Source organism: Nesoenas mayeri, assembly GCF_963082525.1.
Source record: "Nesoenas mayeri genome assembly, chromosome: 15".
Classification (NCBI taxonomy): domain Eukaryota; kingdom Metazoa; phylum Chordata; class Aves; order Columbiformes; family Columbidae; genus Nesoenas; species Nesoenas mayeri.
In genome coordinates this window covers 14,712,908-14,732,730 of record NC_137559.1, presented here as the reverse complement: position 1 = coordinate 14,732,730, position 19,823 = coordinate 14,712,908, and the positions used below count along the sequence as shown (strand labels likewise).

Here is a 19,823-nt window from a genome sequence, read left to right as displayed (position 1 = left end):
TATAATGTATACATAAAACAATTTAAAGCATTAGAATTATCTTCAGGAGCAGCAGTGCTTGCCCCTGAGGGCAAGGAAAGGATGTCGAAGTCAGACACATGAACTGTTTGCCATCCCTAGACCTGTGCTCTCATGTCCCACTGGACAAGCCACCTCCGGTGCCAGTGACACGGAGCTCCCATAGCAACATTTCTCCTCAGCCCTGCCATCTGGGCTCAGCTGTACCTCCACGTGCTTGAGAAAAGGCTAAAGTTCTTAATCACAGTGTAATAAAGTTAGATGGTGCCTTCAAAAGTACCCTCCAAACCTTCAGAACAGAGGCGTATGAGGAGAAAACACACGTTTTGCATAATGCATCCTGATACACTATGCAGCATTTTGCACGGCATTTCAGCTCTACTAACCTGTAAGCTGTTCTGTAACCCGTTATCCGAATTCTAAGATTCTGTCCTTCCTGCACTTCAATCATTTGTGATGATGGTTCAAAGCGAAACTCTTTCATCATGGGTTTAAAATAATACTGCCCCGGGCTCTGCAAAAAGGCATAAAACAAGCTATTTACTGATAGTGATAGAAAAATGCATCAACTCCAAACAATTATGTTTCTGCAAGGGCTCCCTAAAGAGCTGAAGTTCTCTGTCCCAACTGTAGGTTAAACTGGTTGGAAAATGTAAGTGCTGAAAAACAGGCGCATGTTGGACAATAAAGCAATGGAACTCCACCAGGAGATGAAGCCTGAAGACGGAAAAGAAATTATGGTCCCAAAACCTCACCACAAGACCTCAAGGACAGGACAGTGACCAGGAGGGAAGGATGTCTGCAAGGGAACTGTTCAGGCATGTCCACACACACGTACAGATCAATAATCTAATTAGATTTCTTTCCTCTCAAGTCTCTCAAATGATCATCAACAAAATGGCTTGCTTCATGTTTACAGACTGCAAACTAGTAATCAAGATCAATCAACATCATCCGCTACCTGTTGGGGAGGAATCTCTTGCCGGGTTAGACCTTGGCAAGTAAAAGATGTGAAGTGCTGTCCACTCTGAGGGACAGACCTACATCTCTCGTTGTGGGTTACGATTTCAAAGGAGACCTGCCACATCAGAGAGCTAACAGCATTCCTCTTCTGGAGGACAAAGTAACACAGCATCGCACATGCAGCCACGTTCAGAAGAATCCATTCCAACGCACCAGATTGGAAAACGTCAGCATGCCGCTGTCCTGCGTCAGGAGGTTGGACCGAAACACCCCTCCACTGAGAGACAGGAGAACTCCGGCAAGAGCCTGGTCATCCTCTGATCTGATCTGTTTTTGAAAAAGCAATAGTTTTAGGCATAAGCAGGGGTTGCTTTATGAAGAAGGGTTCAATTCTGAAGCCTCTTGGGGAGTGCCCAGATGTGGTGGCTCAAAGCACACAGCTGTATGTATGTATTTAAAACGAGCCACCTCTGCAGCGCATCCCCGACCTCCTGTGAGACTGCAGGGCTGCGGAAGGTGTGTGCTCAACATTGCGTCTCACAGCCACACACAGCACGTGCCACCACAACAGTCATGCTCTGTGACTCACAGGACATGCTGGGGGCCAGAACAAAGCACCCCGAAGATGAGAACCACCCACTACTTGGACCAGACTGTCCATGAAAAAAATCACTTTGAGGGATAAAACTCATCAACAGAAGGTGGTCCAACACTACAAACACAAATAAAAGCAGTTTTTTTGGACTGCAGGCTCTAACTTTCACTACATAAAAATAGCAAAATATCTGCTGCATGGCAAGTCATGGTCTGCAACTAAACTCATCCACTGAGATTTGTTTCCCTGTGACAAAATTATCCCCAAATCCCACACCCATTTGTGTTCGGCTGGGACACATGGGTTAATTTTTTTGCCTGTCTAGCTCTAACTGCACACATTACTCATTCAGAACCCGAACTGTTTGGAACATTACCTCAAACGTCACCCCAGCAAGAGCAAAAGCTTTGAAGTCCCCAACTGTTCCTTCTACTGCAGTCAAAACAAACCCTTCTTTCTGTGCAGTAACTGTGTATTCCAAGTCACTGTGGAGTGGGCCAACACTTCAAATAAAAGGAAAGAACTCATTTTTAAAAAAACACTTGGATATCACGCACACGTTGTCAAGTCACTATTGCACAGAGTCCAAAAGATAAAACCAGATCCATTAATTACCTGTAAGCACCTTTGTCATCGGTGAAAACTGTGATGAGCGGAGAAGCTGCTCCCTTTTCACCAATGATGATCTCAACGCCTTCCAGTTCAGGGTGAATTCGCCCTTCCAGAAACAAGCCTGCTTTTCCATGAATCTCCTTCAGCTTCCCAGGACAACTCTCTTGGTCATTGCAAAGGGGATTTAAGACAAATGAGAAAGCCAAAAATACACTTGCCATTCTGTCTTATAGCAAAAGCATAACCACTTCCAAAGTGATCAGCTGATGTTCTTTCACCTTAGAACAAGAGATCAACCCGCACAATTCCACGGCCTTTCAACACATCTCAAAACATCTGAATGTGCATCAAATCTGTAACTAAGTTCCAAAACTTTAAGCACTTCTCCAAAGCAAACATTCTGGATTTGCTAAGTGTTCTAAGGATTAAGTTACATATACTGCGGCCACATGGAGAAGATTCCAACAATATTCCCTTCTAGCTGGGCTTTGACACGTCAGCATATATCGTGTTTGATGACATAAGTAAAATTGTGTTCCCCCTCCCTTCCGATGTATTTAGAATGTGCATGACAAAGAGGCACATAAAAGGGGTACCTAACATTTTCTAGTGATTTCAGGCAAAGTCTGTTTGTTCACTTAGGAACCTGAGGGCAAGATGGACATCGACATAACAAGTACCATCAACTGATTAATGATAACCCTAACGATTTTGAGGTTCACTTTTTGGTGAATATTTTTATTATTGTAATGTACTACAAACAAAATTTAACAGAAACTTGAATTTGGTAACAAACTTAGAATACAAACATCGCTTCTGCAGAACTATTTTTCTAAATTAGAGTAATATGAACAATTCTGAGAACCTGGTGTAACATCCAGAAATGTAGTCCTTCCTCTTGTGCCAGGTGCTCTTTCAGCACTTGAAGCATATTCTGCTGATCAAAACTGTACTTGCAGCCTCTACCGAATACCTGGGCTTCCAGATTCCAGAGTGAAACTGGCCCAAAGAAACAGCTGCAACCAAAACTTTCTTAACTTTACCTTTGAAAAGTTATTCATCTATAAGGATACATTTCTGCCTTAAATTTCTACTCCTTTCAAACTAGATTTTGTTCACATTTACCTCCACTAACAATGGTTTCCACATAGGGTGGGTAGAAAAGCAGCTCTTTGGATGATGGTGTCACAGTAATTTTCTCTCCAGACCTATAAAACACAAGATACAATTAGAAGAAAACTAAATTAGCAGCTCTCATGTGGAGCAGAACACTTGCAAATTGACCCAAGAATCCATTTAAATACCCCAAGGAAAAAAATATCGCCAATAACCTAAGCAAAATTCATTTTATGTGGTACTATTAATAGTTTCCATTTAGCTGACAGTCATCAAAAACAGGCACAAGTACCCACACAGCATGGAATATGTCATTAATCTGTTTGGTGGAGGCACCAGACAACCGTACATGGAACAGACCTCGCCCACTGGAGCTTGGTGTTACCTTGCCCAGTAGGAAAATTCATATAAGAACGGTCCTTGGAGTTCCTCCACCATTTCTTGCACTGGTGGTTTGGTTCCTTCCTCCTCTTGGCCCTTCTTTTCCCTCTCCTGTCGGCGGGTCTCGATTTCTGCGAGCTGCTGCTCCCGACGCACCTCCTGAACAGATTTCAGGGGCCCTAAAACTAAGGCAGGTTCACTGTCAATGGATGACCTGAAAACACAGAGGAGAAACCAAATCATCTCCTTGCACACTGAAGGATAAGAGCTCGTTATATCTGTTCATTACTGCCTTTATACCACAGCAGACAAGTTCCAGGATTTTTTCTTTAACCCATTATGCACTATGGGTAAGCTACCTGGCCTAGCAGGATGGGACCTACTGGTAACTCCTGTAAGTTCTGCCCCATCATGCTATAACAATTCAAGAAATTACGGCCCTGGTGCCTCCTCCTCCTGCATCCCACTGCAGAGCCAGCGCCACACGCCGACATCTCAACCACCTTGCGGAGTCCAACAGCTTAGCTTAAGCTAAAGTTTTGATGAGCAGAGTCTTGATTTTGCACCATGTACCAGCCGCCAGCTGAAGCACAGAAGCACTGACACACCAGCACAACTCAGAAATTCTTAAGGCAAAGACCAGTTTGCAAGAGTACCTTTAACAGAGCCCTAAACCAAAAAGAGAAAGACTGGAATTCCAAACCTGAGAACAAGCTTAATACAGAAAGGATGAGTTACACAAAATAAAAAGACTGGTAAGCTCACTTGTTTTCTTTCCAGTATTAGGAACTTTCCCTCAGAATCCACCTCTCAGGAGTACACAAGGAGGAAAAAAAACTCCTATCACAAGCAAATACTTCCAACTGCTGGCAATTCCCAGGAAAAGCTCTGAGTTCTAACCTATCTGCTCCATAGAGCTGAACTATCCAGCTGTCTTGCCACTGTCCCCTGAACAGATTGCTGGATAAACTAAACCGGGTTGTTTAAATGAGCTCAGGACAATGCATCTCGTTTCACTTTCCTGGATATCACAGCCTCTCTTACCCAGCAATATCTTCTCATCTCCAGCCATGCTTTGGATCTTATTTCCTGTCTCTTCTACAACAGCCTGAAAAACTCTTGTAGAACATTGCAAAGTTCTCTATGTGGATTGAACTGAAATAATCACATTACTTTTCCTACAACTGCTTTAGATTATCAGGGTAGCTCTGTCTCCTGCTTCAGTCTTCACCTATATTCTGCCTTTTTTAAGAGAAACAGATACCATCACTCTAGCACACTAAGTTTCATCTAGAGTTTTAATTCTTTCCTGCAGCCCACAGACAATACAAAATTACGCCTTTTTTTTTTTTGTCGTAAAACCTATTAAAAATATGTACAGACATGCACACAGTCTCATTATATTAATAATAAATTACTACAGTCTCACTTTTTAGACATAAGAAGCCATCATGAAAAATTGTTAAGAATTAGCTTTATTTTTTGTTCCTTTTTAAGTGAAAGGTAACACCATGGATCTGGTACGCAAGCAGGGACTTTTAAACACAACTGTCCTGCTTTTAAATCCAGAGCTGTTCCTTTTATGTTGATATTTCACTAATTGGACTTTGGCTGCAAAGTCTCTTCAAAGCACTTGCCAATAGTCCCAAAAAGCCCAACCAGCCCAGAAGGTTGGTACAACACTCACCTCCTCACTCAGCTGTTTTTTAAACCCTAATGGCTCTCTGCTATCTCAATGTTTCTCTTCCAGCTGCTGAGTTGCCCAATAGTTGCAGTTATAGGTTCATTAAACCCAGGCAGCTCCAGGCAATGCTCTGCAGGTGATTTGTTCTCCGAGATGTTTTCTATGCTCAAAAAGTTGGAGAACCCCTAGTCTAGAACAAGCGGACATCAGCAGAGCATTAATGAAGCACTCAGCGTTACCAGACACTTCCAGGCAGAGCTGGCACCTCATACAATTAAACCTGTTCACAAACCAGTGCTACCTAGAGAGATGTCTGCTCACCTAAACATAAATTGGCACATTAGTATGTAATCACTCTGCATGGTTTTTCTTTTATAACCCTCTTCACACCAGCAACAAAGCTCTAAAGCATCAGATTCTCAGTTTGGGAAAACAAAAATGAAAAAAATAGATAACAGTACTGAAGAGCTCAGACCCAAGTTAAACAATACCCTCTGAATCCTGAAGTTTCAGTTCATTAAAGTGTGTGAAAACTCAGAAAACTATTCCTTTGTACCATTGCACACAAGTAGATTGGGACTATATCGAAATGAAGCAACAATGTTCAAAATGAGGGCTGGGAATTTTTTATCCATCTACAAAAATCTCAAAGCACAGCTTAGCAAAGAAACCTCTTGCAGTCTAGAGCTGGATGCCATCTCCTTAGAAAACAGCCAACACGGTTTAAAACCAGAGTAAAATTTTATGAGACAGATGTCTTTGTCTTTCTCTTTTTATAGCCCCAAGATTTCTTTGTTCTTACTTAATGGTAATGGTCACATCCATCAGTTTATCTGTTACAATCGTGCCAAGGACATGGTGTCGAACTGCAGTGAGAGTCAGGATACTAGGAGAGGACCTGTAAATCAAAGTTACAAATGGGTGAATTCAAGGTTCCCATCCTAAAGAAAATAATGAAATCTTATTTGGCAGAGTTTGCATTCCCATCCCAAAGTCTGAAGTGCTTTATAAAAGAGGATACACAAATTAAATAGCAAAGCCTTGGTGCTGAGATGATAGCACATTGGAAAGGGAACATTTTCCAGCTCAGAACCCCAACCCACTGCATGACATTGGCCAAATCAACCCCTTCCTTTGTGCCTCCTGCTTCCTCCCAGGCTAATGCTGATTGGATTGATTGATATGTACAATCCCTTTACACACAGCAGGACACCCAGGCATTTGTCTAATCAGTCATAGTTCATCAAGATGCTCAAGTCTAGTGGTGCTTTGCTACCAACAGAGGGTTTCAGCTTCTACCAGGCACTCACTCTGCCCTGGCTCTCATGTTTAGCACATCTCTCTTCAAAGAACTTGTAATTCACTAACACAGCAGAAAAGAATCAGATTTTAATTCTGAATTTGTTTTCTGCCATGCTAATTAATTAGAAGTAGTATGGGAGCAGAAATCCTCTTTTTGGAACGAAAAAGCCATTAAGTACATTGCCAGACCATAACCTATAAATGACTAACACAACATGGCTGAGTTGCGAAGATCAGCACTGCTTACTTGTGATCAGGGCGAGTATTTATCCAGCTTTCAAAAACTGGGGTGGGCAGAATCAAATCACCACAGAGTTACAGCACTACAACAGTGGTATATACCTCTTGGTAAACTTACCACCCTGTCCTTTGCATTTCAACTCTCACAAGCGATTAACACTTTGCAGTGAAATATCTCTGCCTTTTTACAAAGCAAAACCAACATCAAACAGACAGAGAGCTGACAAAAATATCCATTTAAAGTACTAATGGTATCTTTAAAGCCTATCATTACCTGATTATATTTGTTTTAGACTAGAAAGGACAAGAGAACACATCTGACACACTTTACTAAAGCTTTCCTCTGTTGGTTACAGCCGGCCATAGCAACACATCCTGAATGACAAAAGCAAGCGGCTGCAGAAGGAAGCTTTGAGAAAGCACACTGACAGGCATAACATCAAAACCAGATTTTGCTCTTACGTGTCGTAAGTGTAATACTCATGTTCAAACTGGTGGCAGGAACGTGGGGTCACTTCATACACACCTGTAAACATTGAACCAAAGAATGATGTACTGAAAAAAAAAATCATCCAGCTTACTGTGTTGGCTGAATTGTTGAGATCACATGAGAAACAATTACAAAATGCGACTATATATGTACTACCTTTTACACAGACACTTGTAAATGAATTCACCTCTGTGCTGGCACAGATCACCACTAGAAGCTGCACAGTATTTGTCATATATACTGATATAAAACAACATTAGGCATCACTACAGATAATTACAAACACAACAAAGCAAACAAGCTCAGCTGTAACCTATTATGGTCCCACAGCTGATAGATACCCTTTGGCTGATTATTGTATTGTTGCCTTGTGAATGAGACTAGTGGTTCTGAGGATGAAAAGCTCAAGGCTGAAGAATGAATCAAAACCAAACGTATTTTTAATTGTTTTGCTAAGGGGCCATAAAAGAATTAGCTCTAAGACATTAAAAGGAGGAAAAAAAAAAAAAATCTAATTTTAAACCATTCTTTTCCCTGACATAGAGAACCCTGTGGTACTTCTAACAGTTATCCCTCAGGAACCCTGTATTGAAATGAAACTTCTATGTGTAACTCATATTCTAATGTGAGTGATAAAGAGAACCCGTATGAACAAGATTATTTCAACATGCTCTTTCTTCAACCAAAATCAAAGCCCTTCACTGAGACAAAAAAAAAGTAATACTATCTTGCTTCTGTACTATCTTGAGTCTGTATTTGGGTGAAGGACAAAACAGCAAAAGAATTTTAAAAACTTAGAACAATGCATTTATATAGAGATGGAAATAAAACAATGTCTCTCAGAAACCAGAACAGTTTGGTTTTGTGTGTTGGTTTTTGTTGTTTTGATTTGGGGTTTTGTTTGTTTGGTTGTTTGGTTGTTGTTGTGTCTTGGTGGTGATTTGTTTGGGGGGGGTTGTTTGGTTTGGTTTAATTCGCAGTAATATTAGTTCACTGGTTCTTTGTGTTTTAAACTAACATGTTAGAGCTGTTACCTGGCTTTGAAAGACAGAATCTGTTCACTCCTTTGGACAGGTTATAAACACCAACATTCTCTGGTCCATTTCCATCCTGATAAAATTCCTGTGAAGCCACAAGTCACCATTAGTAACTACCAAACAACAAAACGAAAACGGGATTTGCCTGAAGATACATTAATACTTCTCTTTTATAGCCGCTAACAACATAAGGCCATTTTTAAGAGACAAATCCCAAAGCTGTGCTACGCGACTCCCCATAGCCATGAGAAAGCTTCAGTTCCAAGCATAATCCAACCTGCCTACTTAAGGTCATTAAAAAAAACACAGGACATTTGTTACCTACGTACCAGTGTAATTGCATGAGAAAGAGAACACCTCAGCATATATCCAGTCTGCCTGAATTCCACTCCTGAAACATCTTCCTCCAGGACTTCCAGCTCCAAAGACTTATTCTTCCAGCACCAGTCTTCATGGACAATGCTCACTAGAATACACCACACAAAGCATTTTATTAAGTAAAACTGTGTGAGCAAGAGCAGGTTTTGAGGTATAAAAAGCTTCTATCACTCTAACTTCCCTGACAATAATCTTCAAAGCCAGATACACAACAATGGCTGCAGTAGCAGAGCTGGCTCACAGCACTGCAGCATCACCAGGAATCCAGCGCATCTCGGAACAGAAAAGCAATTATAAAAAGGAATAATGAGGTCTGGTCACCCTGGGGAGTTCCGCAATGTGACAGTCAAAGAAGGCTGGAGGACATCAGAACCTAACTCCAACCTCACCTGACATCAAGTTGGTCTGACTCGTCTATAAGAAGAGCAATCTGCATATACTCCTACACCTTCCCCTGAAAAACAATTTGTTTTCCTAGTAGGCCAAGGCAGGCTCAGGAGAGGTTCTCTAGAAGCAGAAGAACAAGGGTGTGCCCCTGTTTTTTGGTTTGGGACAAGTCAGGTCATGATAAAGCCCTTTTTCCTCACAGCAGCCATGCAAAACCCTAAAACTTAAGAGAGCAGCTACCTGTAAGCTGACAAAAAGGTTAAACAAACAAGATTAAGAAAACTTGCTACACTGTATATTATTTTTCCAGATTCTCTCAATTTTCAGAACTAGATCCACATTGGGCACACTGTAAACGGTATCCATAAGAACAGAAGCATACAGATGAAGTCACAAATTTACTACTAAGGTAACACTTGAAGCAGTTCTCCGTTATCTCACCTTTGTATTTTCCAGGCAGCACATTTTCAAATGTGAAGGCCACTGAGTCTGTGTTCCCAGAGAGCTGCAGGTTGCGTTTCTCACCCGGGCGGCTCACGGACTGTAATGTCACCATCAGATCGCCACAAGCATCTGCACAAAAAAAGACAGCAGAAAATGAGACTGCGTTCTGGCTTGGCAGCTCTGTCTCCAAAACCCCCACCCTAAGCAAGCTTCCTGTGCACCAACATTAAAATGATTACTCTCTTCCCGTAGAGAACATTTCCAGTTAAAACTCTTGTATTTCTTAGGTACATGTTTACCAGTGTTTTTTGCATTCTTCAGGAAGTTCAAGACTGGTAATCATACACTTTTATCTAATGGTGAGTAACAACCAGAGGCCAACACTAAATCCCTAGGTCCACATTGCTCTGCAGAGACTACAGGGCCCAGAAAACACCTGAGATGTACAGTATCCCTAGTGTCAGCCAGGATCATTTCCTTCCAGAACTTACCCATCTTCTGAGGAATGCAAACAGGTTAGAATTCCTTCCCGATGAAGGAATATTTGCTTATTCCTAGCAAGTATTAAAAATAGGTACATAAATTTACCCCAAGCTTTCTTAAAGTACCTTATTAGGCTGTAAGGTGTCCCAAAAAAAGAGCTGCTGGAAGTTAATTTACTTATCTGCTGATGGGGCTAACCACACCAAGTGGCTTGGTCTAAAGAGTACTCATGCACACACGCGCCACTCAAGTTTTCTGCTCCCACTTCCACTTCACTTTCAAATCTGGCTTACCTAAACAAGAGATCTTCCCTGAGACGGATGCCAAAAACTGAGCGAAGGTCACATCCATTACTGGTCTGTCTGTAACAGCAACAGGGAACATTTTGGGTTTCAAAGCCAGTCCTGCTCTGGTCTCAGCCTCTGGAATAATCACCTGTAGAGCACACGACATCAAGACATCATTGGCTTTTAAAAAACAGCCCAAACACACCCACTCTGCTGAGTTCAATCCACTTATCAGAAATTAGAAAATGGAAATTTACTGAAAATCCCAGGCAAGGCAAAACCAGCCTCCCAAATATGCTTGCAAAATTCTATATTAAAAATCCTCCAAAGAACTGCAATGAAACTGAGCTAAAAGTCCTCCAAACAGCTCAGTTTCAAAAGTCATAGTGAACTTCACTTCAGGATCTACTGCTGCTTCTACGTTAGGTAATTCATTATCTATAAGGACAATTAAGGTCTTAATAACCACGCACTTCCTTATCTCCCACACTGCACTATCTCCCACAACACAGAATTCAGGGTGGCTGTACTACAGGTTCTGCTGTGACCTACAATCTCGGGAACCATTTAGGCATCTGAGAACAGTACACATTACACATCTAACTCACAGGATAATATATTGGGATAAGTGATCTAAGGGACATCACAACTCAATGACTTATTAAGAAAAAACAACAACAAAAAAACAAATAACTGTAATTGTTTAAATAGTGCAAACAAGAGAAAAGGATCAGGAAAAACTAAATTCAGCTTTTCAGCTTTTGGAAATTACATGTTTAAAATCGATAACCTCATGACAGTCCTAAAACAAAGAAATGGAAGCTCTGTCTTACCTGAACATTGTATGTACCCGGTTTTGCCTTAAAACAAAATGCTCCCTGAGGGTCAGTTTCTGTTGTAACCAGTGATGCTTTGTCCTTGTCCTGAGGCATCATGGTCACCTTGTATTTACTCATCTGTTTGACTGTGTCAGGGAAACGAGTTACTGAGATGCGGCCACACACACTGAATCTGAAATATAAGCCAGGCATCAGAAGAAATATTAATATCTTGATTCAACAAAGTTCATAAAAAGATACTTATTTTAAACCTTCCTTAAAAAGTAAACCTCGTTGTTGAGGTACTAACACATGAATTCAAGTGGATTTCTCCTGAAAAGAGTGTTCATATCAAAGAGGTACTATATGCAAACATGGTCGAGCAAGTGCAAACTCATGCACAACTAAGGGGATCTTTTCTTTTACAATGAACTCACCATGATGTTATGTTTTGATTTGCAAGCACATTGCTTCACTATTTCGCCCCCCAAGCCCTTCAAGCCTTTTTCCTTAATTTCTTTTTTTTTTTTCAGCTAGGTGGGTAATTGCCTTAGGATTGCCATCCCTCCGGTTTGAAATGGTTTGAAATGTTCTGTGTCAAAGATGTCAAACATGATAGGTCATAATCCTGAACATAATCCTAGTACACCTACTTTTGTGAAAGCACAATACAACAAATCAGAAACTGTTAAGTTTTACTTTTCATCTTCAACAGCACAACATATTTAGTAACTGAAAAAACTGCAACTGATCATCACACAGATTTTTCTTTTTAATTAGCTAGCTAAGCCCATATGAGCCCTTTGCCTCAATAAATTCTTAGTTTTCACTTCTCCAGAAGGTTCCCCACTATTTTCTCCTCCAGGAGAAGCTCCTGGACAGAGAACCACCCGCTTTGTCTTCCTCAGCTCACACGTCTCGCCCACCACTGCCTACACCCCCAAAATCATCCTGTTGCCATTATACAGGTTCATGCCCAGCAGCCAAAGAAACACAAAGAAGAAAAAGACAATATAAACAGAAGAGACTGTGACCTTGAGAGTGCTGTGTAATAAAATGTAAAGGTTTGGTACGACACTGGACTACACAGTTATGTATTAATACCTCCACTCTTGCACAGGATGAGGGTACCTGAAGTGCAGCATCAGCAGCAGAAAGCCTCCCTGTTCCTGCCTTGGTTGACACACAGTTCTGTAATTGCTCAATATACCTGTATTTTAGCATCTTTGTTTACACAGGAGAGGTTATTAAGAGGGAGCTCTAAGCCTTAACTAGTACTGAGCAAAATACCGTGGAGAAAACATCACTCTGCACTCATACTGTCCTATTTACCTTGAATTTCTCAAGCTCCTGACAACAGTATGCAAGTCTGGGCATGATGTGGGAAAGGACCACGCACTTTCAAGAACTCGTCCACATACCAAATGACATTTCCATCACGTCACCAGCACTTACCCTGTTGCAATGATGTTTGCTAGCTGGGGTGTATTTGGTGCGATCTTCACTGTAATAGTATCGAAGAAGAGATGCTCCTTATTGGCATGAATGGTGTATGTACCTGTTGTTATGTTCTCAAGGCGGAAAGAGCCATCGGCTTTTGTTTTTACTGTAATAAACAAAGAGACGAGTTAAAAACACAGCATGTCTTGACTGTCTATTCTTACATGTCAAAGAGTTAGAGAGCATGTACTGCTTTAGGCTATTTTTAATTTACATTGCAAGAGAAACAAACAGTATTATGCTTTCTTACTAGACAAATATTCATTTCTGTATTTCAAAACACAATTTGTTGTGAGAAAGAAAGAAAATACCAGAAATACCAGAAAATACCAGTTGAAAGAAAATACCAGAAATTTTTTTACAGCAAAACAAATGAACACCTAATACTCTCATCTAAGGCAGAAAATGCAAAACTAGTCAACTGCATGAAAACCAGTTTAGTATTACAAATAAATCACAACAGTACTAGTATATTATCTCAAAGGCTTCATTTCATGTCACGCGAAAACTGAGACCGCTGCTTACCTTTAATCTGATTGTTCAGAGTCACAGTGGCATCAGCAACTCCTTCTCCTTCAGGACCATTCAGCACCCTCCCTGTGACAGAGAAACCCATCACATGGAAAACAGGCTGAAAAAGGAAAAAGTCAACATTAATCTTTACTGAATAAAAGCAAACACACACCAGTAGCAATCAACAACAACTGCTTTCACCCCACGCACATATAAAGGCAATTTATTTCCAGCTTTAGGAAAAAGAAAATTACCAGAAAAATCACAAGGTAAGTACATATCAATCTTCAGGCACACTGTTCCCCAAATTACAGGAACAGATTCTCAGTTTTTCCACATGAGTACAGTTCATAATGCCATTACACAAGGCAAACCGGACAAACTCACAGGCTCTTCTCCAGACATCTGACAATATGAACAAGTAAATTTAAGCAACCTGACAAATTACTGCCTGCTTACAACATGCACATTAAACTGAACACAGCACACAGCTTTTCTCTATTTAGTTTCTTCCTAGTAAAAGGGACTGAAGTGTAGAAATACAGCACCATGCCAGATACTGTCTTCTCTCTGCTGTGCAAGAGGGTGTGCGTAATAAATGTCTTCAAACTTCTTACAAATAAGTTTTTCCATAATACAGCTGCTTTCTGCTAAAATCAGTTTACTTTTACAGGCAAGAATGGCACAAAAAGATTATTTCCTCTGAACACCTTACCTCAATCTGTAAACTGTCATGCTCTACAAGGAAGTCCAGTCTAGATGGAGCAACATCAAAGGTAATTCTCTCTCCCCTGTAGAATGGTATCTGAAAGAAGGCACATCGTTTTGACTCCAAAGAAGCTATGACGACACGATCGTTTGCCTTTACCATTTTACATGTCTTTATCACTAGCAGACACCTCTGTGAATGGTCAAACAGGCTGCAAACTTCTTGGAAAAAATAACTCAGAGGGATAGAGACAGGAATAAAGGCAGTATTTCAACGCTGTTTGATGGAAACCATATGAGATTATCCGCAGGGACAGAAAAGTCACCCTCAGAATACAGCAAAGGTACTTTGCTGTGCAAGAGCTTACGTATAGAAGACTGTATGATTGCTGGAAGAGTTAAAGGAATGAAAGAACTTTCACTTCAAGATCGCATGGACTGAGAATGCCAAACAACCACTCCAGACAGTGCACTGACAACCATGCTCCTGCACTGTTCAGACACAGCAAAGAGAACGGGCAAAAAAGAAACAGAGAACTGGAATGAGAGGAGGTGGCTGTAGCCAAAAACCTCTCAGTGGCCCAGCAGCCTCCAGGTGTGGTTCTGTGACTGCCCAATGTACTCAGGTCACTCAGAGCCTGTTTGCAAATAAGTCCTTCCTCAGAAACCACACAGCTGAGCCCAATCACAGCAACCTACCTGACTGTCACATGCTTTAGGTTGGAGGTTCCTATTCCAATTATTTCATCCATTTCAACTATTTCTGTTTTAACAGCTACAAAGTTACGCATGACCTAGTTTAAAAAATGAAAGTTAACAACCCAATGGAGAGACAAGCATTTAACTTTCTAGCTACTTACCACAGTGTATTTCCCACTTGGCAGAGAAAGAAAACTGAAAGATCCATCTTCTTTTGACACGACATTGCACAAATAGGATAGCGACTCATCTCTTGACTGGAATCCATCCACAGGAGAAATATTGCAGCCCACAACGTCCTGTGGCAATAAATACAACTTCTTTTCCCATGGGAGAACAGAGAAAATAACCTCAGGGGGATGTAGGAGGGTTGGAAATGAAGGATGTGAACAACTGTGAATGAAGGATGGGAAGTAAAAAACTATTTCAGAGGCAAAGTCTGATAGCATGGCCTACAATTCATGTCCAGGTATAAGAGGAAAAAACAACCAGTTATCAATTTTATGGTAATGAGGACAGAAAAATGGAAAAGTCAACATCCCCTGGTACCCCAGAACTGCCCTGCATGTCTTCACATTAACTGACTCCAGTTCTGTGGACAAAGTTTGCATTACAGAACAGAGCTCTCCTCTACATAACAAAACACAGGACAGGACCAAACAGTTCACACTCATTTCGTAATAGTTTTAGGGTGGCAACAGAAGCTGTAGAACTTCATCTTCACATCAAAAGACCAAAAAGCAATTGAGACCTCATGCTGAAGACAAATTACAGCTACTGTACAGTGAATTTCAGGATTTGTCTGGCAACATCTTGTGCCTTGTGCCAGAAGCTGGTCTTTCACCATGCAGAAGTGTCATCCTCATGAGGAAACACATTTACTAACCAAAATCTAACATGCAAAAAGGTGTAACTGGAAAAATATTGTCTTAACCCCTCAACCCTGCTGACCTACAGAAAATACACAGATCGATAACGTGCTGTGAATCATATTATATTTTGCACTTGTTGCCTGCTTCAATTCAGGTCTTAGTTTTCAATGCCCCTGAACAGCTGGATTGTTGAGGAGCCTGGTTGTTTGAAAACAATAATGAAGAGTTCAAAAGAGTTGAAATTAAAGGAATTTTCTAATTTCTTGTGTTCAAAAAAATATGTAGACCTTAAACCTCAATTCTGCCCCCAATGAGACAGATGGCTGTTGTGTTACACATCTGCGGTATTCCATGGAGGCCATGAAGAAACTCAGCATGGACACAAATGTTGTATTAGAAGGGCCTTGTTGAAAAAAAAAGATACAGCTTGAGGGCCTGTATAGTTTACGTTTTCTATAAGCCAAGCTCAATGAAGGAGAGATGAGTATCAGGGCAATATGAATCTAGAAGCTATTTAGCTACTTCTTATTACGTCCATACTCATATTGAAAAGGTACCAATAGACTATTACCTCTTTAGTGACTGAAGAAGAGAAAAGGAGAAACATGACGCCTTTCATGGGTTCTCCATCACTCCTTACTGACCCAGAGACATTGTAGCCTGCGACAATCAGAGGGCTCGCAGCATAAGCATTAGAACTCGTCACCCGTACCACTGTCTTTGACTGAAAAGCAGAAACATATACACTGTCATCAAAAGTAGGCATTAGATCTCATTTACAGCACCTAAAGAACAATCAGCAGCTGTATATTCAACAATAGAAACAGGCTATTCAAAACACGAAGGCACTAAACAAAGATACTTCACAAAACAGTATTCTTCCTGGTTTACCGATCGAGAAATTATTCAGGATCTCAGAGCTCCTCAGAAAGCAAGCAGTCTGCGAGAGAAGGACTGGAGCAGCTGCTACAATGTGCAAGCTCCTCCAAAATGTATAGGATTAGAACATGGAATGCAAGAGCTCCTTCACCAGTCCTTCCCTGGCTGGCTCCACTATTTCAAACTTGGCCTGCACGAGGCAGTTTCTTGACTACCTAAACTAAACTTACGAAAACTTCATTAACCTTGTCCACTCACAAAAACCCTTCCTGACACTACTTGATCGAGACAAGGTCTAGTAGATCCACCCTCACTAAACAGGTAAACCAGAACTTTTGTAGGCTCTGACCTCTTTCAACATCCAGATAGGATGAGACGCAAAGATTTCATATTCGCCAGGAAGCACTTTAAAGAAAGCGAACCTGTAAGGCAAGAAAGGGGTTATGTCTCTTCAGAAACAGTCACAAACTTCTGTTTGCTTCTGTAAATTCACACTCTATACATACATTAGAAAACGTATTTCAGAAATACTATAATGCCAGTTGATGTTGCAGAATTAAAATAATCTAGTGTAAATGAAGAGATGAATTAAATATGCACCACACACACTCACTTTCCTCCAGGTTGTGTAACAGTTGATTGTATGTTGATGTCACTGCCAGCATTTCTCAGTACAACCTGGACTCCAGCAGGACCTAATGTCTGGCCTCTGCTGAGAACCTGTCGAAATGAAAAAAAAAACAGAGTATAAATCAATAACAATAACTTGCAGAGCTGAAGCAGAATGTTTTTATGAAGGTAGAATTAGCACAAGATGGAATAAAAAAAGATAAAGGAGTCTAACCTTTCCATTCACAGAAAACCCTGTGAACACAAAGTTAATGTCACCTCCTTTTGTGCAAATGTCATTAATGCCATCCACATGGATGTCTACACTGGTTGGTTCTGGAGGGGAAGAACAATGACACAACGTGGTATTCAGTGACAGAGCAATCATAAAACAATTCTACTTTAGCTTCACAAAACTCCCACAGAAATGCATTAACTCAAGCACACAAGTGTTGCTCTGGAAGTCTTGCCTCAGCAAAGTTAAAGCATCCACAAATCCCCATGTTAAAAATCCTCTTTCCTCCTTGCATTGCAATCATTTTTGTCAAAAACCCACACTCGTCAAATCAGTTCATGGGTTACTTTGTCAGCATCTATCTTACAGCTTTATTTTCCTCTGGTACAGTAAGTACACTTCAGTTATTAAAACCATACATTAGGCTTATTGAAAGGTGCTTGGTTTTCCCTGCCAGCCACAAGTTAGAGGTAGTTATTAAGTCCCACACTGCAGATTTACTGTGCTATTGTAAGAAGAGATATGAGCACTTACCAAAACTCCACCCTAGGGGAGGCTCAATCTTAAGAATGAAATCCCCCTACAAATAAAACAAACAAACAATAAGTCTTCACTGATCTAAATTCAATTAGCTACAGAATTAAAAAGTAGTCAGAACACAAGCACCATGCTACAGAGCATAATACAAGACTCGAGTGTCCCATTCTCCCTTCCTCCTACCCAAGATACTCTGTTCAAAGCAGCACAACATCTACCCCGGCAGGCTGGGATGCTGGGCTCACATCCAGCCAGCTAAGACCAAAAATTAAGTTTCACCACGTTTATACCAATTCCAGATCAAACCTCACTCATGTTCAAGCAGCTCAGTGATTAGAAAGTGTTCAAATCTATCTCTATCTGCCCCAACAGATGCACTTTAAATCAGCCTTTAGTATCTCCACTAGGAGGTCCTACTCAATCATTCTGCCCAAACATGGGATAAAATTTCAATCCTATTAAAAGAGTATTAATCTACACAGGGATCCTCTTTAGATCAGTGGGCACCACATACGTTCTGCCATATATGCTCTGAAGTTCGTCCACAGAAAGGCTCAAAGACTTAAGAATGACATCGCTGAGGTCAGAAAGCATCTGACATTCTTAGATTTGGAAGGACTTATTTCTGATCTAAGTTAACTTGCTCTTTAAAACAGCAAAACACTTAGATCACTTGAGGGCAGCTTGTATTTAATTTGAATAGAAACATTTTTCCAGTCATTAAACCAGTTTAATGATACACTTCTGATTAAACTTCTGATTACAGACATTAAACTTCTGATACACTCTGAGCTTCCTGAATGATTATTTTGCTAAGATATTTTTAGTATCTGCAACTAGTCATTCAAGTTATTTTCAATTCAGTGATCTCAAAACACATTCTACAGGCGGATACCTGAAAGCTTCATCTGTACTTGTAGGAACCTGCACTTTTTGTGAGTGTTTGTAGAGCTGCAGACACATGGCTCCTGGCAGTAACTCAGTCTCCCAGTGCTGCAGTCATACAGACAAACAGCACAAACACCACACTGTAGATAGTATTATAATGATAATACTTAGCAATGAGAAATAAAATAGTTGCACTATAAAAAGCAGCAGTTGAAAGCTTGGTCCAAAACAAACTAAATGATGTCTCGATTCAAAGATTTCATGGGTGGGTGTTGTTCCAACATTTAATGTGCCGGCACAGGTGCCAGCCCTGGGATCTCAGCTTCTTACCTTATCGTACAGGGGAATCATGAAATAGCCATTGTTTGGAGCGCAATCGGTCTGGTACTTCAGAGTACCATGTTTTGTATATAACTTAATCTAAAACAAAAAAGACAGGAAGACCCGTTAAAAGACGTGAGCAGAGCTGGAACCAGGCATCCTCTAACCAGGCGCTCTTACACTCCGGTGTCCCCAGGGTCACAGGGACCAGGTCTATCCCGAGAGAGGACTCGGAGCTGCCGCGCAGAGCCGGCAAAGGGCCCGGTCCCGCTCGGGACAGCCGCTGGCAGCAGAGCCCGGCTCCTCCGTCGCACAGCCGGGCCGGGCCGGGCCCAGGCCGCGCAGCCGGACACAGCGCGGGGCACAGGGCCCCAGCGCCCGCCGGACGGGAGGGGGGAGGCGGCGGCGCCCACCTCGATCAGGGAGTAGTTGATCTCCACGTCGGACTTGACGAAGCCGCCGCAGCCCACGACGATGTCCTCGGAGCCCCGCGCCAGCCCGCAGCACAGCGCGCAGAGCAGCGCGGCCGCCCCGGCCCGCATCCCGCACAGCCCTGACTCAGCGCCGCCGGAACTGCCGCGCCGGGCCGGCTCTGCTGCCCCCTGCGGGCCCGGCGGACTCGCTGCCGCCGCCAGCTCGGCCCGCGGCGCTGCGGGACTCTGCGCGGGAGTGGAAGAACCAGAGAGTCATTTTGGTTGGAAGAGACCCTCACGATCATCGAGTCCAACCACAACCCACCCCTGGCGCTGCCCCATGTCCTGAGAACCTCATGTCCGTCTGTCCAGCCCTCCAGGGATGGTGACTCCAGCACTGCCCTGGGCAGCCTG

At 41.8% G+C, this 19,823-nt stretch overlaps 1 protein-coding gene across 2 annotated transcripts in view; it reads right to left on the bottom strand.

Moving 5' to 3' along the window:
• The window catches only part of LOC308046477 (BOS complex subunit NOMO1), a gene marked incomplete at its 5' end in the record, with an annotated part of 29,230 nt that extends 9,692 nt beyond the window's left edge, over positions 1 to 19,538 (bottom strand). For both annotated transcript variants that reach the window (XR_013922893.1, XM_080354320.1), the window contains 24 exons: positions 405 to 532; positions 1,195 to 1,308; positions 1,953 to 2,079; positions 2,192 to 2,351; positions 3,314 to 3,396; positions 3,690 to 3,899; positions 6,172 to 6,267; positions 7,374 to 7,437; positions 8,436 to 8,523; positions 8,768 to 8,904; positions 9,645 to 9,776; positions 10,424 to 10,565; positions 11,251 to 11,428; positions 12,691 to 12,841; positions 13,261 to 13,366; positions 13,964 to 14,053; positions 14,817 to 14,954; positions 16,099 to 16,251; positions 16,756 to 16,828; positions 17,020 to 17,126; positions 17,251 to 17,351; positions 17,785 to 17,830; positions 19,006 to 19,095; positions 19,410 to 19,538. Coding sequence is in view for 1 of the 2 variants with exons in the window: in XM_080354320.1 (XP_080210446.1) it covers positions 405 to 532; positions 1,195 to 1,308; positions 1,953 to 2,079; positions 2,192 to 2,351; positions 3,314 to 3,396; positions 3,690 to 3,899; positions 6,172 to 6,267; positions 7,374 to 7,437; positions 8,436 to 8,523; positions 8,768 to 8,904; positions 9,645 to 9,776; positions 10,424 to 10,565; positions 11,251 to 11,428; positions 12,691 to 12,841; positions 13,261 to 13,366; positions 13,964 to 14,053; positions 14,817 to 14,954; positions 16,099 to 16,251; positions 16,756 to 16,828; positions 17,020 to 17,126; positions 17,251 to 17,351; positions 17,785 to 17,830; positions 19,006 to 19,095; positions 19,410 to 19,538 (2,843 nt within the window). The remainder of the gene's footprint in view (positions 1 to 404; positions 533 to 1,194; positions 1,309 to 1,952; positions 2,080 to 2,191; positions 2,352 to 3,313; positions 3,397 to 3,689; positions 3,900 to 6,171; positions 6,268 to 7,373; positions 7,438 to 8,435; positions 8,524 to 8,767; positions 8,905 to 9,644; positions 9,777 to 10,423; positions 10,566 to 11,250; positions 11,429 to 12,690; positions 12,842 to 13,260; positions 13,367 to 13,963; positions 14,054 to 14,816; positions 14,955 to 16,098; positions 16,252 to 16,755; positions 16,829 to 17,019; positions 17,127 to 17,250; positions 17,352 to 17,784; positions 17,831 to 19,005; positions 19,096 to 19,409) is intronic.
• Positions 19,539 to 19,823: the final 285 nt, after the last annotated feature.